This window comes from Leucopleurus acutus (assembly GCF_964270905.1).
Source record: "Leucopleurus acutus genome assembly, chromosome: 13".
Classification (NCBI taxonomy): domain Eukaryota; kingdom Metazoa; phylum Chordata; class Mammalia; order Artiodactyla; family Delphinidae; genus Leucopleurus; species Leucopleurus acutus.
The window spans coordinates 12902998-12917082 of NC_139155.1; the positions used below are offsets into that span (position 1 = coordinate 12902998).

At 42.6% G+C, this 14085-nt stretch overlaps 1 protein-coding gene across 1 annotated transcript; it reads left to right on the forward strand.

Annotated features, from left to right (window-relative positions):
- Positions 1-1830: 1830 nt before the first annotated feature.
- On the forward strand, positions 1831-9166 carry LOC309970200 (serpin B3-like; the record flags this gene model as incomplete). The annotated part of the gene is made up of 8 exons (XM_082852463.1): positions 1831-1931; positions 2673-2862; positions 3480-3539; positions 4919-5047; positions 5362-5479; positions 6592-6734; positions 7035-7190; positions 8756-9166. The coding sequence occupies 8 exons, from the start codon at positions 1831-1833 to the stop codon at positions 9164-9166; spliced, it is 1308 nt and encodes a 435-aa protein (XP_082708589.1).
- Between the last annotated feature and the right edge of the window lie 4919 nt (positions 9167-14085).

Below are 14085 nucleotides of genomic sequence, written 5' to 3' on the forward strand. Positions count from 1 at the left end.
GTAGAGGTTACGTAAAGAGTCGTAGATACAAAGTAAAATAGTAGCTGGTGTGGGGCAAATTTAAGGAGTGTTTTTTGGAACTTTCTGGAATCTTTTCCAAATATTTTCCTTCTGGTTGACTGACTCTGTGGGTGCAGAACCCATGGATGTGGAGGGCTGACTGTATGTGAGTGATATCTCTGTCGGAACGTTGGTCCACAGTACAAACATCCCACACCTGTGGTAGGGGAGATATTGGGCTAGATACCCTGGAAATGCATCTCCCCCCTGACAGCCATGCCACAGGGAACAGTGTCCTCTGGAGAAAAACACTTTCTTTTCTCCATCTTCTTTTCCCCTCTCAAAGTGATTCATTTCTACTAAATTCCAGCTGGATAGAGCAGTGTGAGGGAATGGAAGGTGAGCACAATTTGACACTCTCTCAGTCACACCCACAGAGGAAAACACCCCAATCCCATTCCCCACTCAAAGCTCCTGGTGGTCTCTGGATGGAGCCCTAAAAGAGTGTCTGAACTCTAGCCTTCCCTCCTAGTGACTGAGAGGCCCACACAGGAGCCTTTGGGGGACCCATTCCCACCACCTCACATTTTGTGGGAGGACATTATCTCTTTTGAAAGTTCAGAAGAAACAGGTTCTTTTCATTTAAACACAAGGAGTTATGTCACTAAAAGAACAGAGTCTGTCCACAGACTACCCTGTGGGGAGTGGATACACACACAGCTTCCTGAACCAGCTACCTGCCTGGATACCTCACCTGTGCAGTTCACTAACTTAGAAACCTGGGCTTCTGTTCAGCCACTCTGTGCCCCATTTCTGTCATCGGTGAAATGGGGAAAACAAAGGGATCTGCCTGAATAAGGTGTTAAAGAGGGAAATGAGTGAATACATACCCCCCTCAGTAAAAGTCAACAGTTTTCAATATTATCCTGCTATGAGAATGCCATGCCCCTGAAGAGAGTACAGCTCCAGTGATAAGAGACTTAACCATGGCATTCAAAAGAACTCTTTTTCCTGCTTTTTTCTCACAGGCATTTGACACTGTTTTCAAGACCACGAATTTGAAGATGGCGTAACGAATAGCAGGCTAACCAAGAAATGTCATAATTCTAGAGTTCAAACAGTTTATTTCTCTGATACATCTTTGTACAAAAAATTGGAATACTGCCACCAAAATGGCCCCTGTTTGGATCCATTGTCCTTCTCACTGAGAGCTGATTACACTGCAGGGAAATGAGCTTCCCACTGACCTTAGAAGTCATTGGCCATCTGGGATTGGCTGCAAGGGGCATGGGGGTCACAGGGGGGACCACAGCCAAGGTCCAGCCTTTAAGGGAAGGCAAATGATGCCTGTTCTGCACCTACTGCTGAGACACTTCACCAGTATCTCTTAAGCTGAGAATTGGAACTATTTTCCTGGTTATACAGAATAATTCTTAAGGAAATGGTCGGGTTGGAGAAGCCCTTTCAGAACATAAACTAGAAAATGTCAGCTTTTTAATTGTTGGTGTTAGAAGTGGTCTTAAAGACAATTCAACATTGTAAGACAAGAAAGATATTCTAAGGGTTATTTCTGGTGGGGCGCAGTAGCTCAGGGCACGTGAAGAAGTTAGAATTTAACTTTATTCTCCTTGGCGCTAGAAAGGCACCTACATGCATTTCATATGAGCCAGTGATCGCAGATCACAATTTCTTCTGCAGGTGAAAAGGACGCACGAGAATAAAACAATAATCTTACGTTTACTCATAGAGACTTCGTGCTCATGAAGCTGATGAGTAGCCTGGTGAAGAAATCAGAAGCTGCTTTACTTGAAATACCAGCTGCTGTGAAGGATGGGAGGCAGCAAGAGAGAGGTATATAGTCCAGACCTGACGATTCGCGGCACATCAGCTCACAGTCTGTCTGCCCACCTCTGCTTCCTTCAGGCTCACAGGTAAGTGCTTCCAGCAGCTCTGCTTTTCACTACGTGAATGCTTCCTGAAAATAATGACAATGATGTGTGTTACATTATTTATCTAATTTGTTTTGTCTGATTGTTTCTTTAGCCAGGACAAAAGTAAAACAATTTTTCATTTCCTTTAATCTTTAGGTAATTTATTTATTTCCAAAAACCAAATGCTCCCTTAGGAGGAAGTGTGTTTGGGAGGGTAGGATGTCCAGTACCCACAGATCCCTCAAGAAAAAGGCATAGAGGTGCCTCATGAGAGATGGTGGGATGTTACACATCAATCTTTGTCTTTGATCTGTTATAATGCATTTTCTACCCAGTCTTAGTACAGCCAGTAAGGAAGAAAAGATAAAGATATTCTATTAGTTTTCACAAAAGTTTTCTTTTCCTATTTTTTTTTTTTTTTTTTGCCACACCACACGGCATGTGGGATCTTAGTTCCTTGACCAGGGATCGAACCTGCGCCATCCTGCATGGGAAGTGCACAGTCTTAACCACACTGCCAGGGAAGTCCCCACAAAAGTTTTCTTTAAATACTATTTCGATAGTCTTCTAATTATGAAGTGTATACATGTACATTGAAAAAAGCTTTAAAAGTAAAAGGAAGGAAGCTATAGTTTTCAGAATCCCACAACCCACATATAAGGCATTTTTTATGAAAATTTTATTACAGACTAACCTCCCTTTCAGTAAACTCATTATAAAATAAATTTGATGCTTCTGCAGGAGTTCCAGACTACATCAAGCCACCATGAGTTCACTCGGGGAAGGAATCATCCACTTTGCAGTGGACCTGTTCCAACAGATCAGACAATTAGAGAAGGAAAATATCTTCTATTCCCCTTTGAGTATCATGTCTGCCTTAGCCATGACTTCCTTGGGGGCCCGAGGAGACACCGCATCAGAAATCCAGAAGGTAGGTTTACATTTACATTTACCAGTTTGTCCTGGTTTCCCTGGTGGCTTCTGTGCAGATGATCACAGACCTGGCTGTCCCCAGGGGTAGCACAGGAAGCTGCAAACCTCCCCCGGACTGGGCGGGCACAGAGCTGTGGGAGCATATGCTCTCCCCCAGCTCTCCGCCCCATCTCTTCCCTGTGCCTAGACTTCCTTTGGGAGCTGGGATGAACCCTACAACTGCCCAGTGACCACGGGTGGGGCTTTAAATGGTAGAGTTCAGGTAGAAGTGGTGCGTTGACTAAAATCCATGGGAGACATCTTTACATGTTTGCTCAGCAATGAACGAAAAATGAATCAGGATTCTTTGAACTGGCTGGTGATCAACCAGCTTTGTGTTTTTCACACGCAGGTTGTGTTTTTCAAGGAGCCAGTGCTTGCACGGAACATTTCTTTGTTCTTTTTCTTTCTTTCTTTTTGGTTTTTTTTTTTTTTTTTTGATTTGGCATTTTGTTTTGATTCTGTCTTTCCTTCCTTCTTTCTTTCTTCCTTCCTTCCTTCTTTTCTTTCTTTTCTATTTACTCTGGGGTACATAGATCTCTAAAGTCTCCTTGTCTCACTCCCCGTCTCCTCCAGGTCCTGCACGCGAATGCAATCGCAGAGAACACAGAAGGAGGAGGAGCTGCAAGAGATCCCGTGAGTCACAGAGCATTGGATCTAGGACATCACATATCCAAGAGGGTCGGAGTTTAAACTGGGACTTTCAGATAAACAGGGAAAAGCCAGTTTTTAGGGGACATCTTAAGCAAAATAGATTGGACAGAGTTGTTTCTCATATCATCTTATGTACTTATTTATTTTATATATTTGTTTTCTTGAAAGAAGAGTAGCATGTTCTTAAGAGCAGGGGTTCTGAAACCCAAAGGAGCTTCAAACTGAAGAATGTTTTTTTTGCCATGCCATGCAGCTGGCAGGATCTCACTTCCCCAGCCAGGGCTTGAACACAGGCCACGGGAATGAAAGCCTGGAATCCTAACCACTAGGCTACCAGGGAACTCAGGAGCTTCAAATTGTGCTCTTCTGTTCAGGAATGGAGAACGTGGCAAAATACAACTGCTCTGAGCCACAATTTGACGTCATACAAATTAACTAGGAGCAATAAAACGTCTGCTACAAGACATGCAACTACATGTAAAACAGGACAAGAGTGCCTGGATGACAGAAACCCCCATAAACGTTATGTATTATTATTATTATAGAATAATAATAACTATAGTAATCACAATATGTTGCTAAAATTATATGATTTTAATTAACCCCTAAATTAGATTAAGAGCAATAAGCATATGATCAACTATATTTTGGAAAATGATGGAGTGAGAATTATGATTGGTAGCCTAAATAGTCCAAAACTCTTAGTTAGCAAGTGGAAGGTTCTGGTTGAGATAAGCGTGAGTTGAAAAATTGGCTCTGTCTCCTTGGAGAAGTTTCTTAGTTCTCTGAACTCTCTTGTTTTCGTGTCAATTGAACTAAAGACTTAGAGATGCTGAAGTGCAGCTGTTGGCAGCGTACCAGAGACACACTGCTCCTACTTCAGAGTGACTGGCATAGCGAACAGCCAAAGAGCACAGTCAAGGGGTCTTAGAAAGTAATCCCTCCAAGGAGTAAAACAGGACTCCATGTCATAACATAGGGCAATACACAAATTTCATGTTCTCATACAGTCGATGACTGTTAGAGATGCACTATGGCTCTGGCTCTCAAGGAGTTTAAGTTTTAGCTGGTCCCTAAACATTTGAGACAATTAAAACACAATCCAATAGTGGAATGGTGCTGCATCTCTAGTTCGAAAGAGAAAAGGCTGGAGTGTGTTAGAGCAGGAGGAAGAATTACCTGGAAGATTGAATGTAAGGATTATGAAGGGTATTTCTGGTAAAATACACCATATATGGGGAGATAGCAACAAATGTCATCCCTGGGGATACCAAACTCTAGGAACAGAGCTCACAGACCTATGGGGGTGTAGTGTTTACATACAATGAGAGTCTAATGAGCTGACTTTCTGGTGTTTGAAGGTTGAAAGGCCAGGAAATATTCATCATCAATTTCAAAAGCTTCTGACTGAGTTTAAGAAACCCACTGATGCCTATGAGCTGAACGTAGCCAACAGGCTCTATGGAGAAAAGACTGCTCTGTTTCTTCAGGTAAGTTTCATGACCTGTCACACCTTTGGTCTGCATCCTGGGTCCACTGATCCCATCTCCTAATGGGGGAGGGGGAGGCAGAGGAGCCTGGCTGACCCACATGGGGAGCATTTGCCCTGGGGGCATTCAGCTCCTGCCTCGCGACGCCCCCCACTAGAGTGTCCCAGAGCCTGACAACCCACCGGGGAAGTGGGCGTAAGGATTGTTTCAGGTACTCTGTTTGGTCATTACTGAACACAGTTTAATCTGGGAAAACCTACATAGTTACTGATAAATTACTCTTAATCCCTCCTTTCTTCCTGCCCATATCATAGGCATACATGGATAATGTTGAGAAATTTTACCTAGCCAGTGTGGAATCTGCTGATTTTGTCAATGCTGCAGAAGAAAGTCGGAAGATGATTAATTCCTGGGTGGAAAGCCAAACTAATAGTAGGTTATGGGAGAGTCACTCCTTCAAAATCACTGTAGATTCCCCGCTGTGTGTGAGCGCTGTGCTGGACACTGCATGGGGTGCCAGGAGCCGGGGTGAGATGAGATTGCAGGGGATGGAGGCGGGCACTGCAGAGGGTGGAATGGTCCACGTCAGTGTGGAGAGAAACAAGGGGAGCCCGGGAGGGATCCCAGGACCAGCTACCTGGAAACTCAGCTGAGTCTGTGGATGACAGTATCTCTATGGATCCCAACTCTCTGCTCAAACTTCAGGTTGATTCGCATTTTTTCTTTAAATTAGAGGCTTAACGTCTGGATTATGATCCCTAAGAGATAATATTAAAAGGGTTCCCTTATCCTTTGTTAACTGGGAGACGAGCCACTCTCCTGCCAACCACCCTTCTTGCCACCTGCAGCAGGAGCTGCCTGACCACTTCCCCATCCCCGCATCCTGCAGGGATGGCCACAGTCGTCCTCCCCAACCATGGAAGGCGGCTGGATGATGTCTCCATTCTATGAATAATATCCTACCTCCCGTCCTAAATACAGGCCAAACCTACAGCAACTCAACATGGCAAATGAAGACAAAGACACCCCGGGACATGGTGTCTGAGTCCATGTTTTCGATTCTAGCGTTCATGTCATTTGTCCTAAAGAACATTCAGGCCCATTCCCTCTGAGTGGTGAGTTCAAGTTTCAAAAAATAGAAAGTAAAGAAGAAAGTGAAGAAGAAAAGAAGAATAGAAGGAAGGATGGAGGTAACAGGGGAGGGTGGTAGTAATTGAGGGGACAGAGAGGGTGGTAGGGAGGGAGGGAGAAAACTGACCAGTGGAAAGATCAGCTGAAATCAGTCCATCAGAATTCAGTGTGAGATGACTGATGTCACCCCAGAGACCAAACACGTTCCCAGTCAGAAGAAGGGGTGTCTGCATGAGGGCGACTCCATCAGGCTGGCGCCGTGAGGAAAGCTTCACCTTGTGAACAATCGGGCACAGAGTCCCTAATGTGGTGATTTGTGTGAATATTTAATCGTCACTTGTAACTTTCAAAGCATCTTCCAGACAAACCACTTGTGCCTTTCATGACAAACCTTTGATTTTCTTTCTTTGCAGAAAAAATCAAGGATCTCTTTCCCGGAGGCTCTGTTAGTGGATTGACCGTTCTGGTTCTGGTGAACGCAGTCTATTTCAAAGGGAAGTGGCACAAGGAATTTAAGAAAGAAAATACTGGGGAGGAACAATTTTCGCTGAACAAGGTATTGTCTATAAATTATGTATATCACATAACATGCTACACATTCAGTGTGAAATGTAAATATCTAGTGATTAATATAGAGCTGCTGTGGGTAGAAGATAGAATTTGTCAAGGCTTATTTTCTTGTCTTTTTTTTTTTAACTTTATTTAGTTGGGATTCCTTGAAGAAACTCTTGTCTCTAATTCACAGATTTCCGAGATCATCTCTTAGAAGGAGGATGTATTTGGTATTACGATAATATTACCTTTCTTTTGGACTTATGCTCACTTCGCATTTTCTTGCCACATGACTTTATTGCAGGATACAAGCAAACCTGTGCAGATGATGAAACAAACCGACCTTTTCAATTTCACGTCACTGGAGGACATGCAAGTCAAGATCCTGGAAATACCGTACAAAGGCCAAGAGCTAAGCATGTTTCTGCTGCTGCCCAATGACGTGGATGGTCTGCAGCAGGTAAAAGCTGGCACCCCCAATGCTGCCTACTCTTGCTTAAATTCCTAGTGAGACACTGCTCTGTGGGCTGCTCACAGACTGGTGCTAGTGGCTGGCAGAGCTCAAGCACACAACAATAAAACCGATACCTTAGGTGTCACGGTATGACACGAATAGTGTTTCTGTACATCACAGGTCACGTTAATATTCTGATGAAACTATGGAATGTCAGTTCACAAAAAATATATACCTAGATACACACATAACTATTTTGCAACCATACGAACCTCTGATATATTCCAGTCCACTCATTTGACGACAAGGAGATTAACACTCATACATAGGGGACACATAGAAATATTTGCAAGTTCACTCACAAGTAAAATAAGGAAATTAAAAAAACAAAGCGGTTACATATTGCCCACTAATTCACAGTGCTTTTGTAGACGGTGGACAAATAGCTTTATCTTGATGCCCACTTTTAAATTTTGAAGTATTTGGTCCCTAAGTGCTCAGAATGGACCAAAGGCTCATTCAGAGCCTCGTTGCTAAGATTTCAAAAAAGGGGGGGATTAGAGAATTTTCCTGTTAGCATTGTTATAATAAAGTTAATATGTAAAAATACCAATAACAATATCTGGCATAAAAGGCCATAAGCCGTTACTATAATAGTCGATGATGATGTGGAAGTGGCAGTAAACTCGCCACACTCAAAATACATATCTCGTAACACTGGAAACCGGAAATCCTTAGGGAAAGCAATATGGCAATAAATGTGAAGAGTCATCAGAATATTTCTGCTTCAGCTCTAAATTCCCCATTATCAATGACATTGGGAATCTCAGTCCTAGGATTTTATCCTATAACAACAAGTCTAAACAAGGGAAAAGCTTTTGGACAGAAGTGGCTCAAAATAATGAAAAATTTTAAACGAGGAAAAATACATGTTTGTATTACCTTAGGTTAGGTTAGGGACTGACATGCAGTGAATGCTTAAAAGATATTAAGTAAAGATATATATACTGAGTATCAATTTAATGGTAGTATTATGTAACAATGTAAACTTGATTAGAGAAACATATATCTATACAGGAAAAGTTTACAAATAAATGAAGCAAGAAAAAGGAATAAAAGTAGGCTATACGCTGTAAATGCACTATGTAAAAATTTATGGACGAAAGAACATTGACAAGAGGTTATTTGAAAGTGAAACACGAAATAGAGAACGAGCCTAAGAAGTGGATAGCTCATCTTCTACAAATAATTTTATTTAACCATTCTGTTTCATATATGTGTGCATATATATATATCCATTTGTATAGATATTTATACACATGCATATATTAGTAATGTGTACATATATACATAAAAATAGCAAAGCCATGAAAATATAAGAACATTTATTTGATTATATAATATATATTCAGGACTCTGTTATTTTTACCTCCTCAGATAAAACCCTATCAACTGAATCTCCTGTATTTATGTTTTTACTGTTAAAGGACTTCCACGTTTCAATCCAACGTTAAGGGGGGCTCCGTGTCCACTGACAATCTTGCCAGTTGTTCCCTTTTTCATTGTTATAGCTTGAAGATCAGCTCACTGCTGAGAAGTTAATAGAGTGGACGAGCCCACAGAATATGAAAGAGCGTGCAATGGAGCTACACTTACCTCGGTTCAAAGTGGAGGAGACCTATGACCTCAAGCCCATGCTGAGAGCCCTGGGGATGGTGGACGCCTTCGTTGAGGGGAAAGCCGACTTCTCAGGCATGAGCAGTGAACGAGAGCTGGTGGTGTCGGAAGTCCTCCACAAGTCCTTCGTGGAGGTGAATGAGGAGGGTGCAGAGGCTGCCGGTGGGACTGGAATAGTAATGGTTCGAAAACTAGCAATAGAGGCAGACAGTTTCCACTGTGACCACCCTTTCCTGTTCCTCATCAAGCACAACAAGACCAACAGCCTCCTCTTCTATGGCAGAGTCTCTTCCCCTGAGATGTGATTAGCCAGTGGCTACACTCGGGGCACATTCACAGAACTGTTCCTGAGCCTTGATTGCTGGAAGTAACAGGTTGTCTTTGATTCATTTCCCTTTCCAAACTCATAATCATCACTAAGCATGTACACTAAACCTACTGTATCTCCCCATGGTAACTCCCATGTGGACAAAATGTTCAAGATAGAATAAAAGGATATTTCAACACTCTATCTTCACCTGAATTTGAAATAACATAGCTGCTGTTTCGAACATCGTATCTACTATTTAAACCTACTCACCTAGACACCCACATTTATTTGAATTTAAGTGATCTGTGGAACGCTTACATGCCAAAAAGTTTTCCTCTTATAAAACACATTATCAATAATACAGTGCTTATTCATACTACTTGTTGCTTTTCCTGTTTTGCTTTCTTTCTTTTCAACAAAGTGCAAGTGGCCTGCCACACATAGGAGAGATAATTCGGAAATATAATAATTTATAAAAAGAAAAATTCAAAACAAGTGTAGAGCATGATGAGGCTGAAGAGGTAGACTGGTACCAGAGCATGAAAGGCTTTGAGTCCATGTTAGGAACTTTGTGTTTTATCGCTAAAGAAATGAAAAGACATTGTAGGTTTGTAACGAAAGGGGGGCCCGGCTGCTCACTGCTCAAAGTCCAATAAAGAGGCCAGGTTGGTGGAAAGGAAAGTTTGCTTCAATTTGGACGCTGGCAACCAGGGGGGGAGGGCAGACCCCTGTCCAAAGGCCGACTCCCGCCCTGACAATCAGGGGGCAAGAGCTTTTATACCCAGAGGGAGGGGCTCCATGCAGAAACAGCTCTGATGACAGGCAGCTCTGACAGTCACCGTGAAACTGGTCATGAGGTGGTCTGACCTGTGTCATCTTGATTGTTTTAAGTACAGTTAGTCTTCAGTTCCAGGGTTGGTTTTTTCCCATTTCCTTGAGGTTCTCAGAATTGTGGCAGCTCATGTCACGGCTACAGTCCGGTCACCATGTAGTTAACTTCTTCCACCCGGTGTGGGTTTCAGTATCTATAATACAGCTCACAAGATACGGCTCAGAATATTATCTACAGCCCTTGAGAAGGAAATAAAAGTCCTTGACTTTGCTTAATGACTAAATTACTATCATTGGATCTCCTTCGTTTTCCTTTGTTTCTGCATGTTCTCACTTCTCTAATTAAACTTATTCTTTGGCTAAAGTTATTTCCACAGACAAAAAGCAGGCTGAGGACATGGGGGGAAGGACCATAGGGTCCTGCTTCATTTCAGGTTTTGTTTGTTTTCCAAAGGGGGATAGAGATCATATCTGCCACTTTAAAATATGTATCTGGTTATTATGATGTAAATGGGTGAGAGGAAAGAACAGCATGGATATAGTGAAATTACTAGTAAACCATTAGAACGTCAAGAGTGGAACTGAGATAAATATTTGCGGAGTAAAATTTGCCACTCCAAAATGTGTCCTTTTGGCGTGAGGATTAATTTAGGCTAATAATTTTTAAGAAACAGAGGACCCAGGAAGACCCAGGAAGTCTTTCTTTTTATCTCCCACTTAGCTGCCTAAAGAGTTTAGATCAAGGGCCTGTTCCCACAACAGAGCTATCACCAGAGGTACCTGCAGAGAATATGGGCGAGAGGTGGTGGGGAAGCTCAGCAGGGCCTGGAGATCAGTCCCCTCTGTGCCCATAGTCTCCGCCTGGCCCAGCAAACATGTTACCAAACATTTGCTTTTCCATCTCCATGTCAGCTGCATTTTTGAAGTCCCAAACCACTACACCCAACATCCTCTTTTGTCTTCTCTGAAGATGGTCTTTAAGGTGAGGTTTGGGGCCATTTTGTCAAGTTTCTCAGTCTTCCTGGGTCTCTCCCGTGTGCGGTGGAATAAAGTTTCTTCCTCCCTCACAGATAGTTACGTGTGATAATTGTTTAGGAACTAAAATTCATAGAATTTTAGTAACACATTATATATGGCAGAAATGAGAGATAGAACCCGAGACCTATGATGAAGTTTCTGGCCTAACCAACTGGTTGGATGGAAGAAGATTTCGTTTTGGAGAGAAGAGATGATCCTCGGCTTGAGTTTGCACTTTGTAAAATTCCTTTTGAGACATCCAAATGGAGTTGTCTAGTAAGCACTTGAATCCATGAGTCTTGAGCTCATCTGCAGGACACGATCTGGAGCCTGAAATTTGTTATGCTTGTTGGGGAAGGAAAATACTTTCCTCTACCCTCTATGTTCTTCTGACTGTTCTAAGAATTAAGTTGACAGAGACAGCTTAGCAGGAGAAAATCCAATATAATTACATACTTATGGGGACCCCATAGGAAAAATGAGACTCGAGGACAAATTAGTCAATTGAGGCTTATATGGCATCCGAGAGAAGGAAAAGCATGTAGGGGGCTGGGACTTCAAAGGGGAGGGAAAGATTTACAGGAAGATAGGGAAAAACAAATGCTTGGTAAACAAAAGTTTGCCATGCTATGCACAGACAATGGGACACAGAGAAGGCTTTGATCAAAAGGGCCTTGCTAAAAGGGAACCCTCTTGCACTGTTGGTGGGAATGTAAATTGATACAGCCACTGTGGAGAACAGTATGGAGGTTCCTTAAAAAACTACAAATAGAACTACCATATGACCCAGCAATCCCACTACTGGGCATATACCCTGAGAAAACCATAATTCAAAAAGAGTCATGTACCAAAATGTTCATTGCAGCTCTATTTACAATAACCAGGAGATGGAAACAACCTAAGTGTTCATCATCGGATGAATGGATAAAGAAGATGTGAACATATATACAATGGAATATTACTCAGCCATAAAAAGAAACGAAATTGAGCTATTTGTAATGAGGTGGATAGACCTAGAGTCTGTCAAACAGAGTGAAGTAAGTCAGAAAGAGAAAGACAAATACCGTATGCTAACACATATATATGGAATTTAAGAAAAAAAAATGTCATGAAGAACCTAGGGGTAAGACAGGAATAAAGACACAGACCTACTAGAGAATGGACTTGAGGATATGGGGAGGGGAAAGGGTAAACTGGGACGAAGTGAGAGAGTGGCATGGACATATATACACTACCAATTGTCAAATAGATAGCTAGTGGGAAGCAGCCGCATAGCACAGGGAGATCAGCTCGGTGCTTTGTGACCACCTAGAGGGGTGGGATAGGGAGGGTGGGAGGGCGGGGACATGGGGATATATGTATACATATAGCTGATTCACTTTGTTATACAGCAGAAACTAACCCACCATTGTAAAGCAATTATACTCCAATAAAGATGTAAAAAAAAAGGGCCTTCTTTCCCCTCACGTCCTACCCCTGTCTACCATACCTGACTCATATTCATTGTACTTGACTCTCACTATAGCTCTCTTCCTGGGATTGGCCCCCTATCTAAATGCTTTTGGCAGTTAAGGGGGAGGATGTAAAGCTCTTCCTGAGACTTTTGTTGCTTAAAAAAAAATAGTAAAATAATTTGTTCTTCCCTACATGCTCAACAGAAAATTTCCCAGTCCCAGGGGGACTTCCCTGGTGGTCCAGTGGTTAGGACTCCGTGCTTCCACTGCAGGGGGAATGGGTTTGATTCCTGGTCAGGGAAATAAGACCCTGCATGCCACGCAGCCACAAATAAAAAATGAAAAAAAGAAAACAAAAGTTTATTTATTCAGTAACCCTAAAATTCTGTTTTGTTTTTTTTTAAACGGGTAGCTAAAGGCAGGAATGAGACCCTAGGGAGAGGGTGTCAAGTGATAAGAAAGGAGGGCCAAGAACTGACCTTGAAGTACATCAATATATAAAGGTCAGGTATGGACAATTTTTATTTTCTAAACATAGCTTTTCTTAGGGGACTGTACCCATTCCAAATCCTTCCCAGTCAGTACTTCATCCCAGCTGATTTCATAAACCATGAATTTTGGAGGATGTGAGCAAAGTTAAAATTTTCCTCAGCCAAACTTAGCAACCCAGGAACACAGCAGAGGAAGTAGATGTTTCACCATTAAGTGTGAGACGTGGTCAAGGGAATTGACAGACTGGCCAGAGAGTGGGTCACATGAGTAAGCGGTGCAGTGAACGGGTGGGAAGGGAAGGCAGGGCAGGGGGCCGTTGCCTTGATGAACAGGGAAGCATTGGGGCACTTAATGAGGTTGAAGCAAAGAAATGATGGGAATGAGTTTCTGAGAAATATGAGAGGATCAAAATTTGGCCCAGGACCTGGGATTTTTCCTGTACATTAAAATGGAAAATTGTAGGTAATAAATAAGATCAGAGTGCCATCACATGTCTGAATTAATTTCTAATGATTCAATGAACTTGAAACTGGTATAGAGTTGTTTGGATTTTTTTGGAGGGGGGGCGTTTGAAGAATTGTTGGTTAGAATGCCTTTAGACCACACCTTTCAACTACTTGTAATTTTAGTTGGGTTTTCCAAAGGAACTTTATAAATGCAAGCAAGTAAGACAAAGGCTCATAGGCATTTGAATCATATCAGGTAGAGGGCATGGTAGACATCTATCTATGAGATCTGAAAAGCTTTGCCTATATTCTAGGCCAACTAGATGGCAGAGAACCTGCTGCCTTGCCTAGTGGCCACATGTAAGAGAAATTGAAGGGAAATTCAACACCTGTATCTTTCTTTCTTTCTTTCTTTTTCGCGGTGCGCGGGCCTCTCACTGCTGTGGCCTCTCCCGTTGCGGAGCACAGGCTCCGGACGCGCAGGCTCAGCGGCCATGGCTCACGGGCCCAGCCGCTCCGCGGCATGTGGGATCCTCCTGGACCGGGGCACGAACCCGCGTCCCCTGCATCGGCAGGCGGACTCTCAACCACTGCGACACCAGGGAAGCCCCTGTATCTTTATTTTTAAAGTAATAGATTATAATGCATTGAATTAAACAGAATACAATGAGGCC